Genomic DNA, 21,376 nt, shown 5'->3' with positions numbered 1-21,376 from the left:
ATTGCTGAATTTGAACACTAGTGTATTGTTTTGAGAAACATTAAATCTCTATGATATACTAACGCATCCAGAGGAGAATTTTCAAGTAATAACATCCAGATTTGTTACAATAATTTTATGAAGACTTGCTTTACAATGATGTACTGTTAGTTATTTTGATATAGTCTTGCTATTAATTTAATCATTATAAAATAATATTATTTCGTATTTAGTAGGTGTAGATGTTCTTGAAAATATATGTTGATTAGTATATTTCGTTAGGAAATTCTCCCAAGCACGGAAAAATCCACTTCTGATCATGCAATGAATCATATCTTTTATTATACTTATTTGAAAATAAGGCAAAAAACGATAAGAATGAAATTTAGATCATTTTATTTTCAGTAATAATAACCCAAGGACATTGATAATTATTCGAAAACATTTTTCAACGGATTTCGAAAGGTTTTGCTTGGAAAGAGACGCCGTAGGCAACAAGCTTGAAAGTTGTTATAAGTTTTTGGAGCATTTATCAATGTTGGAGGGTTATTCGGATCGAAAAGTTTTTGCCAGACGTTAGTTTCTATAACTAATGAAGATGTATTTCCAATACTCATGCAGTTAATAATTTGATTATGATAATCTTCGTCAATATTCAAGTAGGGTTCTATTGAGTTGGGATTGTTGTGACATCTAATTTTTATAGATATTTTAGAGTGAGAGAAACACAATCAGTGCAGAAAAATCTAATATTATGGTACTTTTCATGGTAGATAATGATGGTCTTGCCCAGTCCTGTACCACTTATGCAAAAATTTTTGCGACACTCCCCACTATAGCGGAGTATATATTTCTCCTTATCTAAGACGGTCTTTTGACAATAGTCCCACTTAAATTCAACCAAATTAAGGTAAATTCAATACTCCTAATTAAATATCAATGAAAGCGAAATAAAATTGTTTAGTAAGTCTGAAAAGTGAATAAATATCACGGGTAACAACACAAGGTCAAGATAAGTAAAACAGCATATGTAGTAAAAAGTCAAATCAAAACAAAACAAACATTCAATACAGACAGAAACAACGCACGAAACTTAAACATACGACCACCTCCAACAAAAAAACGACTAGTGCGTTGGGTAGTTAGATATCCTGTCTCTGCATATCCCAAAACTCAACAATTCTCTATCTCGTGGGCGTGTTTTCGAGTGGCTTAAGCGCTTTAGTGAGGGCCGTTATAGCAAATCAAAATTCAAGGCAATGTTGATCGATTTTTTTCGACATTAACGGTATCGTGATGACTGAATGGGTTCCAGAGGGTGAGAGTATCAACCAGATTTACAGTTTTGGCAACACTGCGAAAACGAGTACGTAAGAAACGGCCCATGAACAACTCAGATTTTGCACCAGGACAACGCACCTGTCCATATCTGTGGAGCAGTATTTGGTCAGTAAGCGCACCAGATTCGGCACCGTGCGACTGTTTTTTGTTTGCGAAGATAAAATCTGCTTTGATAGGGACCCGATTTGACTTGATGGAAGCGGTAAAGTAAAAACCGGCAGAGCTCCTGAAAGTCGTTACCAAAGAAACGTGTGTGGCGAGGGCAAGGGGGTATATTAATAGTGATTAGTTATTTTTTTTTCTTTGGTATTCAAGTCAATCAATTCGGCAGACGATTCTGTGAATTTTTTTACCGGACGGGACTGGAATAACTTCATTATATATATATATATATATATATATTAAAATCAACCGAATATTAATGATATTTACGTATTTAAAAATATAATTTACTATTACTTACTATTTTAATTTCAAAAGCTTACAAAAATATTTTTGTACTCATAATATTCAATAAAATTATTTTTCATACCGTGCCAAATATTGTTTTATTACTATAAAATCTTTATAGCATGAAGAATGATATATGATGAACTTGTCTTCTTATTCTTCCTCTAAATCAACGTTACTGAAACTATGACTAAAGTATTTCCGACTCTCTACTCTCTGGAAACTTTTCCACTTCTTCTCTTTCTACTGGAAAACCAGGACTATCGCACAAACATTCACAAATAAAACACTCATTTTGTTTTATAATAAAATAAACGAAAAAATTTTAACTGAACACTATGATCTATTGATTATATATAGAATTACTGAATAATTTACTCAAAATCAACTATATATGTGTTGCAAGTTTAACCTCGTATATTCGGCATATTTGAGGCGTGGGACAAGATTGATGCAGCACTTATTTTGTCGGAAAAAATTATTTTTCGAATTTCTTGTCATATTATCTATGAAATATAAGCATGAATTCGACATGTTTCGAAATTTCTAGCTCTAAAAAGTTTCGAAAAAAGTTGTAGATAAAGATTATGTTGGACTCACCAAAGCTATATGCAAAGTTTCATTTATGTATTTATCAATACATACGAAGGGTTGTGTACTGTGTACTATTATTTTCATCCTTCTAGATATCTGTAATGTTCTGATATTAGTAATTTAATGTTTCATTATTACCTAATCCCTTAGAAATGAATCAAATTAGGATGAGTAAAAGATAAAAAATACAAGATGACAACGACGAAATCTCTTATCTTGCGACGTTATCGTCTTCTTAAAGTAAAAAAGGTTTATACGTGTAAAATAGTTTTTCAGCACGTCAATGTGATTAATTTAATTACGTTTAAATATCAATTTCTCTCTCGGGAAATATGAGTATCATCATAAATCATTATTAAATCGACTCACTTAATATTTCTATTGTGTGTATGAGATCCCCTTGGGAACCGTCTCCAATTTGGCACGTATAGTCCCCTTGATCAGCGTGTCGAATATCTTTAAGTTGTAAATTATAACCAATCAAGGATATTCGGGGATCCATGCTTATTAGTTGTTGTCCAGCACTAACTAATGTCGTTCCGCGTTTCCATACTATCACGAATGGACCTGAAAATAATGAGGCTCTTGTTAATTTGCATATTGTACAAGAATAATTTTAAAATCGATGTATCTTCATAATCCGCGTCAACCAATAATATTCAGAAAATATAGTACTAGAATTATTGAGTCTATTTATCAAAAAAATAGCGAACCAAAACAAATTCATGCATAGTGCACGTGATCAGAGTGGAAAACTGAGCATATAACAGGACCGCATTCCGCAATTATGCAATTATTTGCGGTTTTATACAGCAGATTAATAATATGAATTATGAATGTTTATATAAAATTATCATTACAAAAATACACAATGTAAACGTGAAGTTTGGAATAGAAATGAAGTTATATATGTAATTTTTGGAATAAAACTTGCTGCACTTGCTAATTTCGTGATATAATACGGTTGAAACCATGTGGAAACTATTTAAATAAAAGAGTGAGAACATAATTAATGAAATATTATGAGGCAATCATTATTAACTCAACAAATACAATAAGTTTAAACCAATTGATATGTTTTGACTTTTTAATCGACTCTCCCTTCTGCATACATCCAAATCATTCTCTTAAGAGAATAGTAAAGCAGAAAAAAATTGATTCGCATGTAATAAACATTAAACATTTTAGAATTTATTCAGAAATTGTTTCCCAAGAAACATTTGGAAATAACTTTTTGATGTTATTTCAATGAAATTCAAGTATTTTCAAAATATAGGAGAGTGAATCATATCAGATCAAAATTTCAACCCCAAGGGACAAAAATAATCTTGGTTTCTCTTCTCCAGCTTCCATAATGCACTGCAAAGATTTCTCAGATATTTTCTTGAGGCATTTCATCCCATTTTATATCTATCTCATGTCAAAGAGCCATCAGAGTTTGAGGAGGAATTAGGTCTCACACATATTCAATTAGAAATATCTCCGAGTACCTTAGTAGAGATGAATTTGTACCTGATTGGAGATTGGAGAAGTTTTCATATCTTTATTTGGCCAAATGTTATCTAAAGGTGATGTGCCTGAGTTGGAATACAATTCGTAATTATTTTTTGTAATTTTCGGGCTAAAATTTGGTTGTTGAATAAGAAAATATCTAGCTTAACAAAAATATCAAAAATTGATACAGTTTTCCATCTGGTCTAAAATACATTCAACCAATCCATTTTTTATTTGGTTTGGAGTGAGAAAATAGTCCGTTGCATAAGATGCAGGCGGGATGTATTATCTTCAACCTCACTGCTCTGTCTCTGATTGATCTCGTAGTATCAGTATTAAAATTCTCGCAATTGTAGTAGATTTTCTAGGTGCAATGTTTTAAAATCAGAATCATTAGAAAAATTTTAGATTCAACTCAGCATTTTTTACAGCAGTTTTCGATTTAAAAAATTCTATCTTGAGTGTTTATTCAGGACACCATATTTAGAAATGTTTTTGCGTTTTCGTTTGTTGCTCGTATCAGCAGCTTTTGGTAAAGATGAGAATAAATTCCATCTTTTCATAGGCTACCAACATACTATACAATTTACATTAGCTTTGGATTTGTTAAAACCATTCGCAGCTGTTCCAAAATGATTTTGATGGATTCTATTGACAAAATGATTATCTTCCTATCTTATTTATCTTATATCTTTTTTGATGGTTGTGTAAGCTAATGTACCGAATTTTTTTTGTCTCAGGAAAAAAGGGATTTTATCTCTGCCAACAGGTATTTCTATGGAATAACTTTTTCCCCATACATTGTATAAACACACAAGCAAAGGTAGATATTCAATTTGAGAATAGTTTATTGAATAATAAAGTTACGTTTCCTTTATATCAAAAGTACAATTATTAAATTTATATTTCATGAATGACACGTCCAACAGTCAAATTTTCTTTTGTTAAAATTATATTTTTACTTGGTGTCAAATCCGATTTTATTTCAGGACTACCTCACGTTGTAAACACTTTTAGCAATTTTTGCAACCTATCCATCAACATACCCTTCAGCGACCATTGATGACTTCCAACTGCCATATTTCTTCAGTGTTATCAAGTCTCCCACGATTCAACTAAAAGTGTAGCAGACGATCTTTAAAATGAATGACTTGTATATGACTTAGCACAACCTGATTGAGAACGGCGATCATTGCTGTTGTTAGACGTAGGGCTATGTACATTCGGCTAAATTTAACATATTTTTCAGTAACTCCAAATCTCCTGTTTACATAATTCTTTGTTTCCTTGAATTTTACAATCAACAACCCTCTTGAATCTTCTATATCATCCAATTTTATCCAATTTTACAAATTCGACAAGCTCCTGCAATCCCAAATGTAACAACAATCTTGACCATTGAATAATCTTCATCGGGAGCATTATTTAAGAAATTACAAGAAATTGCAACTTTCTTGGGCTTGTAACCTTTATTATATTGTTGCAGAAATATAATTAGTTTGGAATATTTTGAAATATCTATATTATTATTGAATGGTAAAATACTATTGATTGAATAATTGGACCACACTGTTGATGGCTTTTATTGTTGTGTAAATTTCGAAATATAAGCCAATAATTTTTGTGACGCTACTTTGGCTATTTCTATTTATTCCAGTGGAGTTAATGAAGACTGGGGAACAGACATTTTCCACTTTATAGTATTGAAAATAACTTCTCAACAACTACTAAAGTCCACATTTTTTAAATCAAATCACAAAATTTAATTCACAGCTATTTGAATACTTTAAAAGTTTCCTTGCCAATGCAGGTCAAATTTTCGGTAAAGTATAACATAACTTACTAATTTCAAAATTCAAATTTCACACCATTAATTTCCTGACTTGAATATTGTAATAATTTAATTTTTCAATAATAAATCATCGTTTTTCCCGTCACAGAAAAAAATTTGTATTATAAACGGGAATATACTAGATTTTAGCTTTTGTTTTTTGTCTACCTTAAAATCGAGTACTTTTTCCCTTGTCTAATTAAAAGCTATTAGTTACTTGTATACGTTACCGATTAACAGAATGTGAAAAACATTTGACAGGAAATCTTACAGATATTGGCATATTACAATGGTTTGTAAAATTGGTTCTTAGCAGAGTAAGTAAACGTATATTTTGGGTCTTTTACTGAAATTAAAAACTGCAATTACTGAACCTTACATAAAACTGGTAATAATATGTTTAAACATGATATCCAAGAACTATCAATTATAAATTGAGCATGATTGCAGATGACACCACATGGCGTTGCTAATGGCCTCGCGCCTTATAGCCGAAAATAAAATTAAGAAAACATGGAAACCCAAAAGCATAAGCCACAAGTTTTTTCTTATTCTAGAGTATCTACTAGACTACTATATACGCGAATAATCTTGAGGTCATTAAAAAATCGTTGGATCACAATGTCTCTGTAACTACTGTATATTATGCGTTCATATTTTACAGGTAATCAATATCAAAAGTAAGCTTTCGATTTACTGCAAAAAAATTCACGTTCCAGCAAACGCTGGAAAATAACCAAAGATAAATTAAAGTATAATCCAAGCGGCGAAGGCTGTATTATTGCAATTGCAGTGATTGCGGTTCCGTTTTAAAAGAAATGTTTAGTTTGGAATTTATCATATCATTACATATATAGTATGAGTTATTAATGCGTGTCAATATCATAAGCAAATTATGAAAATGTCTACAAGTCAATTTAAGCATCACTCTTGACATTTGCGTACATTTCATAACTGGGTCAAAGAATATCGACAAACTGGATTCATAAAATGCTTGTTTGACGTTCGTCAGTTTGTTGAGGAAAACACCGGTATGGAACAGAGTTTTTTAACACTATGATTGATTCTGTGATGAGTAACGTGGAATCGAGATTTATATCTTTAAATCAACATTTTGAAAATTTTGGTCCTCTCTATGAGTTAAAAAAAAATCCAAAAGAGGAAATCTGAAAAACTGCTAGGATGACACACAGTCCTGCAAGTAGGTGAGAGCCTTATGAGTTGTATGAGAAGTTCCAAAATATGATCCCAAATTTACCCAACTCCATTAAAGACGTGAAACATTTACTCCAATATATCATAGAGAACGATTTGAAAGAAATTTACCCAATCAACATTGTCATTAGAATTTTGTTAACAATACTTATAAGTAATACTTCCGCTGAAAGGAGCTTTCCGAAATTAAAACTAATTAAAAATTATTTAAAAAATACTATGGCTCAAGAGAGGCTTTCAACTTTGGCAGTTGAAATATTCCAAGATAAATTACGAACTAATCATTTTAGGAGTTCAGTAAAATCAAAAGTAGAAAATTTCTGTTTCTATAATTATTTTTTTTTTCATTTTTGTTTAATGTGCCAAAGAAGTGAAAATTTTTCTTAATGAATAAAAAACTGTTTCATTTCAAGTGATTGTTTATTTTATATTCTCTCCTTTTTGCACCTCAGAGGGCCTCGCGAAATGTACCTTGACCACATTAAGTTTAGGTGTCGCGCCGCCACTGCTAATATCAACTAATAACTAAAAATTATCCTCAATGTTGATAGATGTTTGGGTATTGAGTAGGTCTTCTATCATCTACCTTATGTCACCGGTAAATAAGAAATTAGCTAATTAAATCATCTCAAAAGTTGAAAAAACAGCTTTATTGTGAAAAATGTTTGGTCATGTAGAACAAATAATTGAGGAGATTATGATCCACGTTTACTTCAAGTACAATAATAATAATTGGACACACGATGAATGAGAATGATGCTTTTAATCGATAGAAATATATACTAACCAGCGAATACATGATAGTTAGATTGTGACGACAATCCTAGTTCATACATTCGTTATATTCATATGAATAAGCTTCGATGTAGCATAGAGAGTTTTGAGCGATATGAATAGGTCATTCATGGGTAATAACTAGGAATTAACATGGATTTGAGCTCGATGCTGATTTTGTTCTCAATTTGTGAGGATTATTGCATTGCAAAGCAAAAAAATATTTACATTTTAATGAAAATCTAAGTTTAGTTCCTACCAATAACGTATTTATATACTCTGTATTTCTATATTTAACGTTAAGAATCACATAAAATATAAGAGAAAATATAATCTTAATATCTTAATAACAAGTTTGTCCAATTAATTTCTTATGTGAACTTGGGAGGATGATAATAAAAGAAAACATTAGTGAAAACCCTCATCATATTTTAATAGAATATATACTAAAACAACATTGACGAATTCGACATGTATTTCATTTAAACAACTCCATTTCCATTAACCACACAGTTAACTTCTCAATAGGGGTCGAGATTACTTAGTTCCAGTTCTGACAGAATAAGATCAGGATTGACTTATCGAATTTGTAAACGCAAATTTCATCAACTCTACTGAACTATTTATCAAAGTTGCGGTTAGTTGACAAATGTAGAATGACTAATTTCGGAACAGAAGAGGAGTGAAACATTCGAAGTTCTTGTAACGAGTTATAGATAGAAACCTCCACTTTCTACAAATTCATTCCGCGTTCACTTCCAGACCAGTGCATGATGAAGATGATCGAGTTCCTAGAAGTCCCCACTTGATGAGTTTAAGTCTCTGTTGACCGAATAGAATTTCACACAACGGCTATCGACATGGAATAGTGATGTTTACTCATCTCATCATCAACACACCCATTCCATGGACTAGCAATTAAGGCAGGATACTTAGACAGTAGGTGACTATAAAAACTATTACTCAAACAACCACTCAAGCTTTATTTATTTCTTTTGTCAACTTGAACGCACAAAACCTTTCTAATAGAGTCTTAACCCAATTTTTTCTAAACAGAAACTCCCATCGTTACCATATAAGAGTTTCCAGACCAATTTCTTACTTATGCTGGTAACAATCACTATAAGGAATGACTTTTTTATAGAGTCTATTTCCAGAGAGAGTTGACGTTTGTATAATGCAGTTCCTCACCTTAGTACATAACAAAATTGAAATTGAGAGAATATACAGAAGAGAAGCCTCAACTTTTGAAGTTTCAGCAGATAATTCAATTACAGAGCTTCAAGTTCGAGAAAATACGGCTTCACTTCCTCAGCGATGAATCTTCTATACTCAAATTTTTTTCTTACGATATTTTAGCTGCCTCGGTAAGACTAACTCATACCGCCCACTTGAAACGTCTCAAGTGTGAGTGAATTCAAACACATTACTCAGGCTTTACCTTCACCCGCTACTTTTTTCCACAACAATCTACTGGAGATCACAGCATAAGAGGGCTGCTACTATAGTTTTGAGATAGATAAATGAAAACAAATAATTATTTTTTGAAATGGAAATCAATACACTTTTTCATACTTTTGAATCAATTGCCGAAGCATTTTTTCCCATTCCGATTGAAGTAGTTCCAAAACATATGATTTGATCGAGTCAACCGCTTCAGATGTGAATAACGTTGACATTGGACTATACGGCGGATTACCCATCAATTCGAGGCTCTTACTTTTCAAAAACATTCATCTGATTTTTTCGAAACAAATGCTGGTGTACTATTCAGAATTGACCTTTCTACGTTGCTCTAATGGTCCAGGGACGATATGTCCAGTTGGGTTTCAAGTATCTGTAAACAACTCAGATAGCACTCATATGACAACACGTTCTAAGTACTTAAACCATTAAAAATGTCAAAATTTATGATATCAGATTTGATATACCTACAGTATTGACACATCTAAAAACTCAAGTAGCAGCCTTAGTACACTCAACATTCTAAATTCCTCTATATTTCTCCTATACCCAATCAAATTTCACAAACCAACCACATCATTTGTTTATAGAAATGTACTATTGAGGAATTAGAGAAAACATTTTCAAATATTTGCTTATTACAGAAATACAAAATTTCTTTTGGGAATTTGCGTTATCAAATTCATAGACAAATGTGCGTATTTCAGGAGTGATGAGACCACCATCTGAAATCACAGCTCACTACTCGGTGCTGCAGGTTTCTTTTCTAACCTGGTCTAACCTGGTTACTTTCCGACTTAATCGCGGATATACTCTATAAATTCATAAATTCTCTTTTCTTTATGAAGTATTGTAGAGAACTGTATAACATCAACGTATTTTAGGAACCGCAGCTTAAGAAACTGCAGAGAAAAAAAACAAACAAAAAATCCCAGCTCTCTATGCCCAATACAAAACGCGTTGTAATGAAAGAAGCCCTATACTGTATCATATGAATAAGTTGATTGATTATCGGTTTAATTTGAGAAACTACCATATGTCTGCAATCCTATTACATGGTTCTCTGATTTCTCAGTTTACGGTTTCCTTTGAATTAAACATAAATCGAGCAGAGTTTATACTAGGTACAATGAACATCGCTATAATACTACAAATCGTAAATGATAAGCATCTCCTGAATCGACAATGATAGCTCGACCAAGCAAAGCTGAATTTGCAAGTAGATAATATTCTCCATCGTATAGCCGGCCTCTCACGCAGTGCTGTAGTTGTCATTGCTATTGTTAAATTACACTGGTAGACAATGGATTTTTCTTGTTGTATCAAAGTTTAAATAGTTCCAAATAAGTTTCTATCATTGTTACTGAATGAGCAATTGGTATAGACGGTACTTAATTTCCATTTTGTAATAACACTAGCTTTTAAACTATATTTGATGGAACTATAAATATGGAAAACTTCATACATCTGGAAGTCTTAATATCCATTTCCAAGTTAATTCCACTCCAGGAAGTTCTGACTGTTGCTTTAACAACTCCAAATCCAGTTAAAAACAAGAGGGTATCTGGGCTCGGTACTTCTTGAAGAATACTAGTATCTCTATCATTTCCCAAAATAATATCTTGCCTAACCAAACATGCTTCTTGATTTTCGAATTGAACCAGGCTGGTTATCATCACCACCAATGAGAAGGTTTTCGAATATTGATTCAAATAAGTATCAAACAAATTGGATTGAAATGTTTGCATTGTGATAAATTTAGCATAGTAGGAAACTGAATAGATATTCCACCACGGCTGATGAAAAAGTTGTACTTTGAAAATCGCTTCCTTCGAATAATATAGAATTGATTTGAGCAGAACTATTAATTCTAGATAAATCCAATAAGGCAGTAGTGAAACGAGTTTCAGATGGCACTTACACAACGCATAGTACTATGTTTGCTTCTTTATTCTTTTGAATCAAATTCCAAATTGTGAGTTAATTTGGACTCAAATTAAGAATGAGGAGACGATAAATAATTCTGTAATTAAAATGGAAGATGTTGAGGTATTATTTAAGCTGGCCATGCAACGTTTTCCGGAGGAAAATTCGATACAATTAATGGAGAAAATTAATAAAAGGAGGAGAACAATACGAGAGAATTAGTTGGGATCATGGACGATACAAAACGCATGATGATTAATATTAGAGAATCTGTCGGAAGTACAATCGACAGCGGTTTTGAAATAATTTTCAATGTTTTGATTTAACTCATTACTTAAATGAGATTTCATATCTGACAATTCGTTGTTGATCGATCTGAAATAACCCAAGAGAATATAGCGGAAATTCTTCTCAATTTTCTAACTAAAATATTGAGAATGAAAGTAGTTATATTTCTGATATTTGTCTAATCGAGGGAAATTTCGGTAGAGATAGCCCTAGTAACTTTAAGACTCTACAAAAAAAGGCTTTTATTTTAAGAAATATTGAATTTATATGAAAAACTGAACTATATTTTCAACTCTCAATAAAAATTAACGACAAATCACTTTAGTGAATTGAAAAAATATATTTCCAACCTTAAAAAAACCAAGACTGGTCATCTCTGCCCGGGTATCCGGGAGTGATGACAATAGTGGTCTGGAAGAGATAACCACTACTTATTTCACCTTTTCCTTTGCTCTTCAGATATTCTAACACCTTTTTTTTCTTAATACCAGAGCAAGAGCACACGTCCTCAAACTCGGTATAATATTCGAGACAAGAAATTAGAATTTCATCGATTAAAGAAATATATCGGTTATGTAGGCGGTGTAACATGCCATTCGACTTGTTACGTGTTTCTTCAAACTTTTTGAATATTCCTTTGTTCACGTATTGTGGCGCAGTAGTCACTTCGTATTTATTTATTCTAACATTCAAGTTTTCGAAGAAATTGATTTGTTACCGACCTTCCACTCCATTCGAAAAATTCAATGAAACCTCTTTGACTACACTTCAAATCCAAGTAAATTTTTGTAAATTTGATTTTGTTTGTTCATGATTTCATTCTTAATATTCTCTGGCAAGTTTTTTTCTATTGTGATTTTTGTTTGGTTGTGTTTTAAAAAATAAAAATTCGGTTTTTTATACGTTAGAGCAGAAGCTACTTTCATTCAAATATTTTCTCTCTACTCATTCATTCTTCCTTAATTTCCATCTGTATTCCCGTTTACTTCCTCATTTTTTTCCCACTGCCAGGCTGGGAGTTTCAACCACCAGATTCAACTCACTTCAACATGTGGGGTTTCAGTTGATGGCTACAACCATCCGACCTTTCCATAGATAAGTTGTTTTACATATTTGTTGATAAATTTTTTTTATTGTTTTTAGTAATAAATATTAATTGGGATAATCGTGTCCGCCTTTTTTATTAATTGTAAACGTGGTTCGATAAAAAGATGGTTGCTTCCAACTTAATAATAATTGTTTACCCCATCTGAATACCAGTATATATATCCACTGGCGCCGAATACCACTTACTGAGGAAGAGTTTCTAGTCGGAAAGATTATAGCGGATTTTTCGGACATATAAATCACTAAGTCTGGAAGCATTCCATGTTCGACATCAGGATTTTTTCTTTGTATTTCCATCATGCACGCGGTAAGCATTAAATTTCCTTTAGCATTACAACAACCAATTACTGTGATTGAACCTTTTCTGTAGAGGTTGATATAGCTACAGCTGTGGAACCTTTGTCAGCCAAAACATGACCTGGTCGATTATTTAATTGCATTTTGGACTCTTCCATGTTGTAAATATTGCTAGGTTTATTTATTAAGTCATTGGCACTGAGATTCCTCTGCATCATTTCAAAATAGGAGCCTGCTTCTGCTTCATTTATCCCCATTCTAGCATATGACATCCCTTCTGATTTTTTCAATGAAATAGCGGAATTTATTTATTTGATAATTAAATTAATTTAATATACTAAACATACTGTTCACACTACCACTACACCAATACTTACAATTATACGGAAGAGATAACAACACCAGGAGGCATCAGGCAGGGCGACAGCCTCAGCCCATTTCTGTTCAATCTCTTATAAAACTCTACCAGGTCAGCCGAGCGATGAATATGACTATATTCACAGAAAAAACGAAAAGCATAACTTTTGCTAAAGAGCCCGTACGATATAAGCTGGTAGTTCAGGACAAAATCATCGAACAAGTCTCACAATTTAAATGCCTGGGTATGGACCTGTCGAGTTATAACGACCCAGTGAAGGACCTAAGAAGCCAGATCAACAAAGCAACTTCCATATCGGGCTACTTAAAGCAGATAATATAGGCGAACGAATACATACGAAAGGATGGCAAGGTTAGGATCTATAAAACTTATATCAGGCCAATCATGACATACGGAATAGAAACCAGAGAGGAAACCAACAGAATAAAAAGCATGCTTCGGGTAGCCGAAATGAAAACGCACAGGACAAGAGTAGATCGAATCAGAAAAACTGACATCAGGGAACAATGTGGGGTGCAAGACATCGTGAGATGGAGAAGGGATGCCCACGTGAGAAGAATGGAAGAGAGTAGACTGTCACGTATCGTACTTGAGAGGAAACCAATAGGGAAAAGAGAACCCGGACGACCACCTAAGAGATATGGACAGCTGGCAGTCTACCTCCCAGGAACTGATTTAGAGGAACCTGCAAAACTAACAGATCATGAGATCTTAAAATTGAATAAGAAGAAGTAGTTAAAAATGATGTGAACATAGTCACGTTTCCGTGACCGGTTATAGCAATTTTTAAAAAGGAGAACGTTGGATATAAGACAAATAAATCAGATGTATTCGCCAGAAAATAAATTAACAAAAATTTCTTAGGGAATCTGACAATCGATTCTACCTAATGCTAGAGGTAATCTAATTCTAAGGGAAAAAAACGGAGCATTTTAACATTACCATTGGTCAAATTTCACTATAAAACTTAATAAGCAAGAATAAGAATGCTAGGACTAGAGTGCTTCTAATTTTGTTTCACAAATAAGTTCTATAAAGAAATGTTCTTTACTTATTTTCATATTAATGTTAATAACTAATCCCCACGGTTTATTTTCTACTACTACTACATAGTTCGATGTTACTGAGTGATATGCACTTTGGTGAATATAACCGAATCTGATTCACTTTGGAAAGATTTATAATTCTCTGGCCGTTGTGAAAAGTATTTGTTCTGATTATAGAATTATAGAATAATGATTATAGAATAACTGATAATAATTGAATCCTCATACCCACACATTTTTTGTAGTTATCATTAAATTTATCTACCCTACAGTTGATTTGACGCTTTCTATATATTTTCATTTCAAATTCGATAGGGACCTGATAGTGCAATATTCGCTAGTGGCAATTAACTTACACATGCATAGAACGTGACGTTGCGCCTACTATTTTATTATGAATTAACACAGATTCTGTGATTCAAAACAGGATGTTTCACTTTGATCATTTACAATGAAGCAGATGAAAATTTACTGGTTGAAAAAATTTTGTATCGATAATAATCCAACAATTATATATCTATTCAAGTAGGGAAGTCAAACTTCCGTCTCTACGGTGGAAAGTGATTACTTCTTGCCCCAAAGTGTGAATAATATAGCAAAAGGAGCGTCGGTAAAGTCTCTTTACCGCCTCCCTCATCTCATATGATCTTATATCACCTCTCGAGGGTAAAGAAACAATTTCCACCTCAGTTTGTAATATAATATATCAACGTTGTTCTGAAACTACTCGGCATATATTCATGTTAAATCATATACAGTTTTATAGTTTATAATTTAGTTTTGTAAGCTATGTAGTCAATGTTTATGGTGAATTATTGTTCTAAAAGCATGCAGTGCTCAATATTTATCGCTATAGTTTCTCACTAGGTTTATTTTAAAATCAAGTTTTAAGTGCTACTGCTTAAGCTTGTCCATCAGCAAATAAGTTAAACCTAGATAAACAAGATCAATCGGTGAATGTTTAGATTTATTTTTTTATTATATTTAAACTTTCGTCAATCTTTGAGAAGTATGTGCTAAAAATCACAAATCAAGTGAAACGATTTCATTATACGGTAACTTAGTGGTTCTTATTAGCCATTCGGGGAATAATCCTAACACATCTGCTAGCAATCGAATACAGCTGAGAGAATCCGTAACGGGGAAGCCAGAATCACGAACAAAGAAAGAGTCGGGATCATGGACCAATTACCGCAGAGTTATGATGAGGATAAACCAGGTAGACGGAATTCGCGCTTTTTATCATATGTCAAAGGTTGGATAGGGAGAAATCACTATTACTTGACTCAATTACTGTTTGAATACAGTTATTTCCGTTTGTTTAAACTAAGAAAAGTAGAGAGTTATACTTGACTCGCTTATGGGCAAACCACGGAAAATGCAGAACACACATTCTTCAAATGCGGGCATACAATGTGACATTTTGCAAAAATATTAAATGCAGAGAATATCATAGAGATTATGTAATAAAAGTAGACAGCTGGGACGCCGTAGCTGAGATAATTTCACGAACAGGGACAGTTTGGTCGATGGTCCAATCACGTGAAGCAACAGCTGGAAACATCAAAGAACAACTAATGAACAGAACAGACGTCGATCAAGCGAAAAATAGCCATTTTGTGGAATGCTAGCGTGGGGGGCCAGGATAAGAACTTCTAAAAGAGGAAGGGTTCTAGTGGGTCGTATAAGTGAAGTACAGCTCTATAAGCGTGCACGTTTCCACCATCTATGATAAAATGCACGAAATATAGATACATGAGTCTAAACGTAATGTTGAACGAATGGTCCCAATATAGGGGACATATTTTTTTGCCGGTAGAGTGCGCCATTTTTCAAGAAGTACTCGTTTAAATTCTTACGCGGGAAGTCTTGTTGCTATTTTTGAAAATTATCAAATGTTGCCTATTCTTTTCAGTATTACGATAAATATAATTGATAAAAAAATAATTAAAAAATTATTGTCAAACATTTTATTTATTAAAATAGTATAAGATACGCACAAAACATGTTAAATATTCAAAAACTCAAATAAATATTTATATAAAAGTGATAAATTATTTTTATTATTATTATAATTTAGAGTTTTTACGAGATTCTTTACATTTAATTTTCCTTTCTGTAGCACTTATATTTAAAAATTTGACAAGAAAATATTCTCGCATCATTAAGAAATTATTAATGATCTTTTTCGTTAATTCTTTCTTATGCTTATTACATCCAACAAAAAACGAAATATTTCTTTTTGAAACAGCATCTAATACGTCAAACATTGTGTCAATCTGTACTGTTTCTGTACCATCCACCATCAATACTACTTCTTCCAAGCTTTTAATTTAATTAAATGATTGTTCGCTATACTCCTCAACTTTTCTTTATACCTTTCCTTCGGTAATAATATACCAGTGCAAAATGAAAGAAAAAGAATTGATAATACTTTAAACACGGTATTTGAAATTTAAATTCCTAGGTAAAGATTTCGTTTATTATTATAAATCAATGTGTCTGGATTCATAGTTATTGTTTGTCAGTTCCGCTACGTAAGAAGTGTTTTCTAAAAAATCTAACATTTGCCAAACACAATCAATTGATGAGATATTTACATTCATATTTATAATAATGTTTGTTTTAGCATTGATTACCTGTAATCAGAGAAAAATTTTATGTTATTATTTAAATAATTACAGTAGAACTCCAATTATCCGAACTCCGACTATCCGAATCGCCGATTATCCGAATCACTTTCAGAAAAAAATTTGTCCAAAAAAAGTCTAAGTGCGCTATTATTCTTCCCTCCGCGAAGTCAGTGTAGGCACAACACGTGGTATGAGAGGAAATAAGAAAAATGATTGTAAAAATTCCTGGTTGTACAGAAGTAAGTGCTGAAGATGTAGGAGAGTGGACGGCTTGTGACACGTCTGACCCTGGTTTTCAAATTCTCAATGACGATGAAATTGTTGAAAGTGTGAGAGAAGATGTTGAAGTGGAAGTGGAAGAAGAACTTTCTGCAGATGTTGAAGTAGACGCTGGACCATCAGCTAGTGAAGCATTTGCCGGCCTCGAGACTGCTTTGAAGTGGATGGAGCGTCAGCCCGAGTGTGACCACTTGCAACTGCTCACCGTCAAGCGAATGCGTGACCTGGCTGCCCTAAAACGGATGAAGAACGCAAAACAGCTTACATTGACGGAGATGTTTGAAAAACAATGATTTTTATTTCTAAACTTGTACATAAGTACATTTTATTTATATTTAAAACATGTGAAAATATCATGTTTCTTTCATTTAATTCAATAAAAAAATAGTGCAATATCAAAACGTAGCTTTTTTTCTCTCCAATGGCAATTTTTAAAAAAAAAAACTCCGATTATCCGAATATTTGATTATCCGAATGGGTCCCGGTCCCCATTAATTCGGATAATTGGAGTTCTACTGTATTTCCATTTAAAGTTCTTACCGTTACTTTCAAATCTATATCAATTTTAATATAACAAACTGATTCCAGCTTTGATCTTATATAGGATAACGAAATAAAAGTATGTTTTATGACTGCCCAACTCCAATTTTTATGAAGTGGCTGAGCTTCTGAAATTCTTTCTATTGAATGAGAAGGAAAATCTTCAGGCTCATTTATGACCTGCGAATTGTCATTAGCAATAACGGTATTTGTATCCTTAGAACAATTTGTGTTTGCAAGATTTACTATTTCAGGCTCTACTGTTTCAATGATAGCTTCTGTCTCAACGGAATTAAAGCTGCAGTCATCGATTATCTTATCGCTATTTATATCAGAGATAGTTGAAGCATCATAATTTGATAGCAAGCATGTGATTTTGGCTCAGCTTTCTTCCGCAAATGAAATTTTTCATATTCATACACATATACACTGCCATCTATCAAATTTTCTCTAACAGTTTTAATTACATCCATTGAATTAAATTGTAATTCACAAATAAAACTGGTAGCTTTTAATTCTTGTCCCAGAGCAGAGGTCCATGTACTACGCAATTAAACGTCCTTAAAAAATTGAAATTTTTATATTTCACCAGATAAATAAAAATATATTTTTTAAATATTGAAAAACTGCATAAATTTCAAAATTATTCGTTAATTGTTAATAATATGAATTTTTAATATTACTTTGAGATTATACTCACTTTTGGTATTTTGATAATGCCACTTTTCCTACATTTTCACTTGCCTTTCGGCCACTAAGACAACAGCACAGCACCTTCCATTGTTTTCTTAAAATTAATTTTAAATAAATAAATTAATATTTCATATTTCATTAATTAATTAACAATGGTACGTCATGAATACTTGCGCAGCCAAAGGCAGAAAAGAGAACTATAATTTGGGTTTATTTTTCTGTACATAAATTCTATGGAAAACCCGATACCGTTCAGACTCCTTATATCTATACTTCGTGATAAAATGGTTCAACACTAAATAACAATGGAAGAATGTTAGAGAAGTTGATTTATTAGATAAGAAATTGATCGTATTTCTAAGGTATTCTCATTAAACAGTCTCATATATAATATTTTCAGTTCCAGAACTTCAAATTTCATTTTATTTTTCTAGAAAAGTAGATAAGTAAATTTATAACGACCATTATTTCGAGGTGTGGTATATAATTATAAACAAATAAACAAAAAACTTCTTTTCATTACATTTTACCATACTCACTACTGCCTATTAGTCTATAGATGCAAATTCGCATAACGTAATTATATTTCTTTTTCAAATAAAATGGAAGCTCCAACTTGAAACACGAAATAAAACATCGCTCAAAAAATGAGAACCGTATAATCCCACTTTTTATCGTTGTTACTTTTCCTTTTAATATCATAGAAAATTAAGAACTTGACATGAAAATTTTTTCTATTAATATTAACATTAACAAACATACATTATGAATTTACATTTTACCATACTACCACGACTAGTTAAAACTATCTGTATATGGCAAAATACAGCAGACCCTTATACATTATTTTTTTACGAAGACACCATTAAAGATATGAAAATAGTCTATCCGCAAAGCAAAATCCGACGTATTTGAATTCGAATTGAACAATTTCTCATTTTATACAAGGTGTGTATAAAAAGTGTTCAAAGTTTAACTCCATAAATATTAAGTTTCTTCATTTTTTTAAATAGAACCACTCGGTTTTTTCTATTTTAATGCATTCATGGGTAAGAAATAAGGCGGATTTATGTATACTTTTCTATAACTAAGCCTTACCGTTATCTAGATATTAAATGTTTTCTGTAAATTTTAGAGATGCAGGTTATGAAGACATTTAATATCTGAGAAACGGTAAGGTTTAGGTATAGGAAAATAAACATGAATTTGCCTCATTTTTCACCCCTGAATGCATCAAAATAGAAAAAACCGGGTGGGTTTTGATAGAGAAATAAAGAAATTTGATATTTATTAAGTTAAACTTTGAACAATTTTTATACATACCCTGTATAAAATAAAAAATGTTTGCTCAAAGCAACCGAACAGAAATCATTTTCATATTTTTGAGGGTCTCTTCGTAAAAAAATAATTTATAAGGGTCTGCAACGGTCAAATTTTTACAAAGAAATTAATAACTCAAAAAGTATGCATTTTTCAAAAAAAGTTTTCCGGTAGAACTGTAAGTCGGCCATCTTTGAAAATATTTTAGTTAAAAAGATCGTATCCGATAACCCAAATGTAGAAGTTTTCATGATTTTACTAAAGTATCATTCAAATATTGGATCAAGCGTGGTAACTGTTTCACGTTATTAAAACTTTCTTGGAGCAAACTTCCTATCTGGTGGCTACGGTGCTCATTGGAGTATTGTGGACTACTTGTTAATATGTGGTTGACTGTCAGTAATATTTTGTAGAACTGACATTTGGGTGATCAGAAGCGGTCATTAAATGTCCGTGACTCATGCGAGTATGCCCGATGCGTATTTAGCGTACAACAACTGAATATCTACGACTCATAGGAGGTAGATTTCTGAAGTCGATGGACCTTTGAATTTCATGTAGCTTATTGTTGAAGCTTGCCCAGTAATTTGTCCATCGGTCGAGTTTAGAACGTCTTTTGCTAGCTATGACATCATTTTGGATTTGTCGCTGTGGAGAGTAACCGTCGAAGCTTCTTTTGCAGCTTGATCTGCAAGTTTATTCCCATGTATGCCAGTGTGAGACGGTAACCAAATTAAAGTTATGATAGCACCAGAGCTTGGAAGATGGTCACTAGAGTCATGATTATTCTGAAGGGAGTGGATATATTTTTCTAATGGAGTTTATTAATGTGAACGATTCTGTCCATATTATTTGTCGTCAGGGCTCAGGGAGATCAAGGCTTGGAGTATTGCATATAATTTTCCTGTGTAGACGACGCTAGCAAAAGATGGTAGAGGATATCTTTTGATTATTTGATGCGATTTCGCTACGGCACAACCTATGCCAATCTCAGATTTAGATACATCAATATACAGAATATTATTATAGTTAGTGGAATTGATAATATTTTGAAATCTTTGTTTCAGTATATCGCTGGGTATCTCATGCGTACCTGTATTGACCCATACGTGGGCCAGGCTACTTAACTCAGCTTCGGCCATACCAACGATTACCCACGCTCGGGCCAAGCCTGGATATCCCAGCCTTGACCATTCGTTGACAACCCAGGCTTGGACCAAGGTTGGGCCAATCCTGATTAACCCAGCCCTAGCCATTTATTGGGGACCCAAGCTTCGGCTGTTCGGTCACATACGGCGTGGTTCGAGTATTTTCCCCAGCACCCCGTCGGCAGCCATAATTTTTTTTATTATGGGTCTGATCAATCTGATCTCTAGTTTATTCAGTATGTGTGTGTGTGTGTGTTTCTTATCACATTTTTTATTATTTACTACTACTAAAGGTAACCATGTCTGATGCGTATCTTCGAGTTCAAAGATGGCGTGCATTGAATAGAGAAAAAAAACAACTCAATTGTGAACGGCCAAAGCTTAAATAATTTAAGTGTGAATATCAGCTTTCTGAGTGAGGTTAACGATAGTGGTACAGATTTGTGCAACCTTCAAGCGTTTAATAATCATAATTTGGATAATGATGATAATAATATTAATGATTATATAAATCTAGTGATAGCGATCTTGACAACAATAGTAATAATAATTTAGAAAGTAATAGCAGTAAAGATAAA

General features: G+C 32.7%; 1 protein-coding gene across 1 annotated transcript in view; it reads right to left on the bottom strand.

Annotated features, from left to right (window-relative positions):
* Nucleotides 1-21,376, bottom strand: part of LOC130902027 (opioid-binding protein/cell adhesion molecule-like) — a 312,350-nt gene that overhangs the window by 98,914 nt on the left and 192,060 nt on the right. Inside the window, exon 3 of the mRNA XM_057813826.1 lies at nucleotides 2,734-2,931. Coding sequence (XP_057669809.1) covers nucleotides 2,734-2,931 — 198 coding nt within the window. The remainder of the gene's footprint in view (nucleotides 1-2,733; nucleotides 2,932-21,376) is intronic.

Source organism: Diorhabda carinulata, chromosome X, assembly GCF_026250575.1.
Source record: "Diorhabda carinulata isolate Delta chromosome X, icDioCari1.1, whole genome shotgun sequence".
Taxonomy (NCBI): domain Eukaryota; kingdom Metazoa; phylum Arthropoda; class Insecta; order Coleoptera; family Chrysomelidae; genus Diorhabda; species Diorhabda carinulata.
The sequence above is the reverse complement of the archived record's forward strand: the minus strand, read 5'-3'. Positions and strand labels throughout refer to the sequence as shown.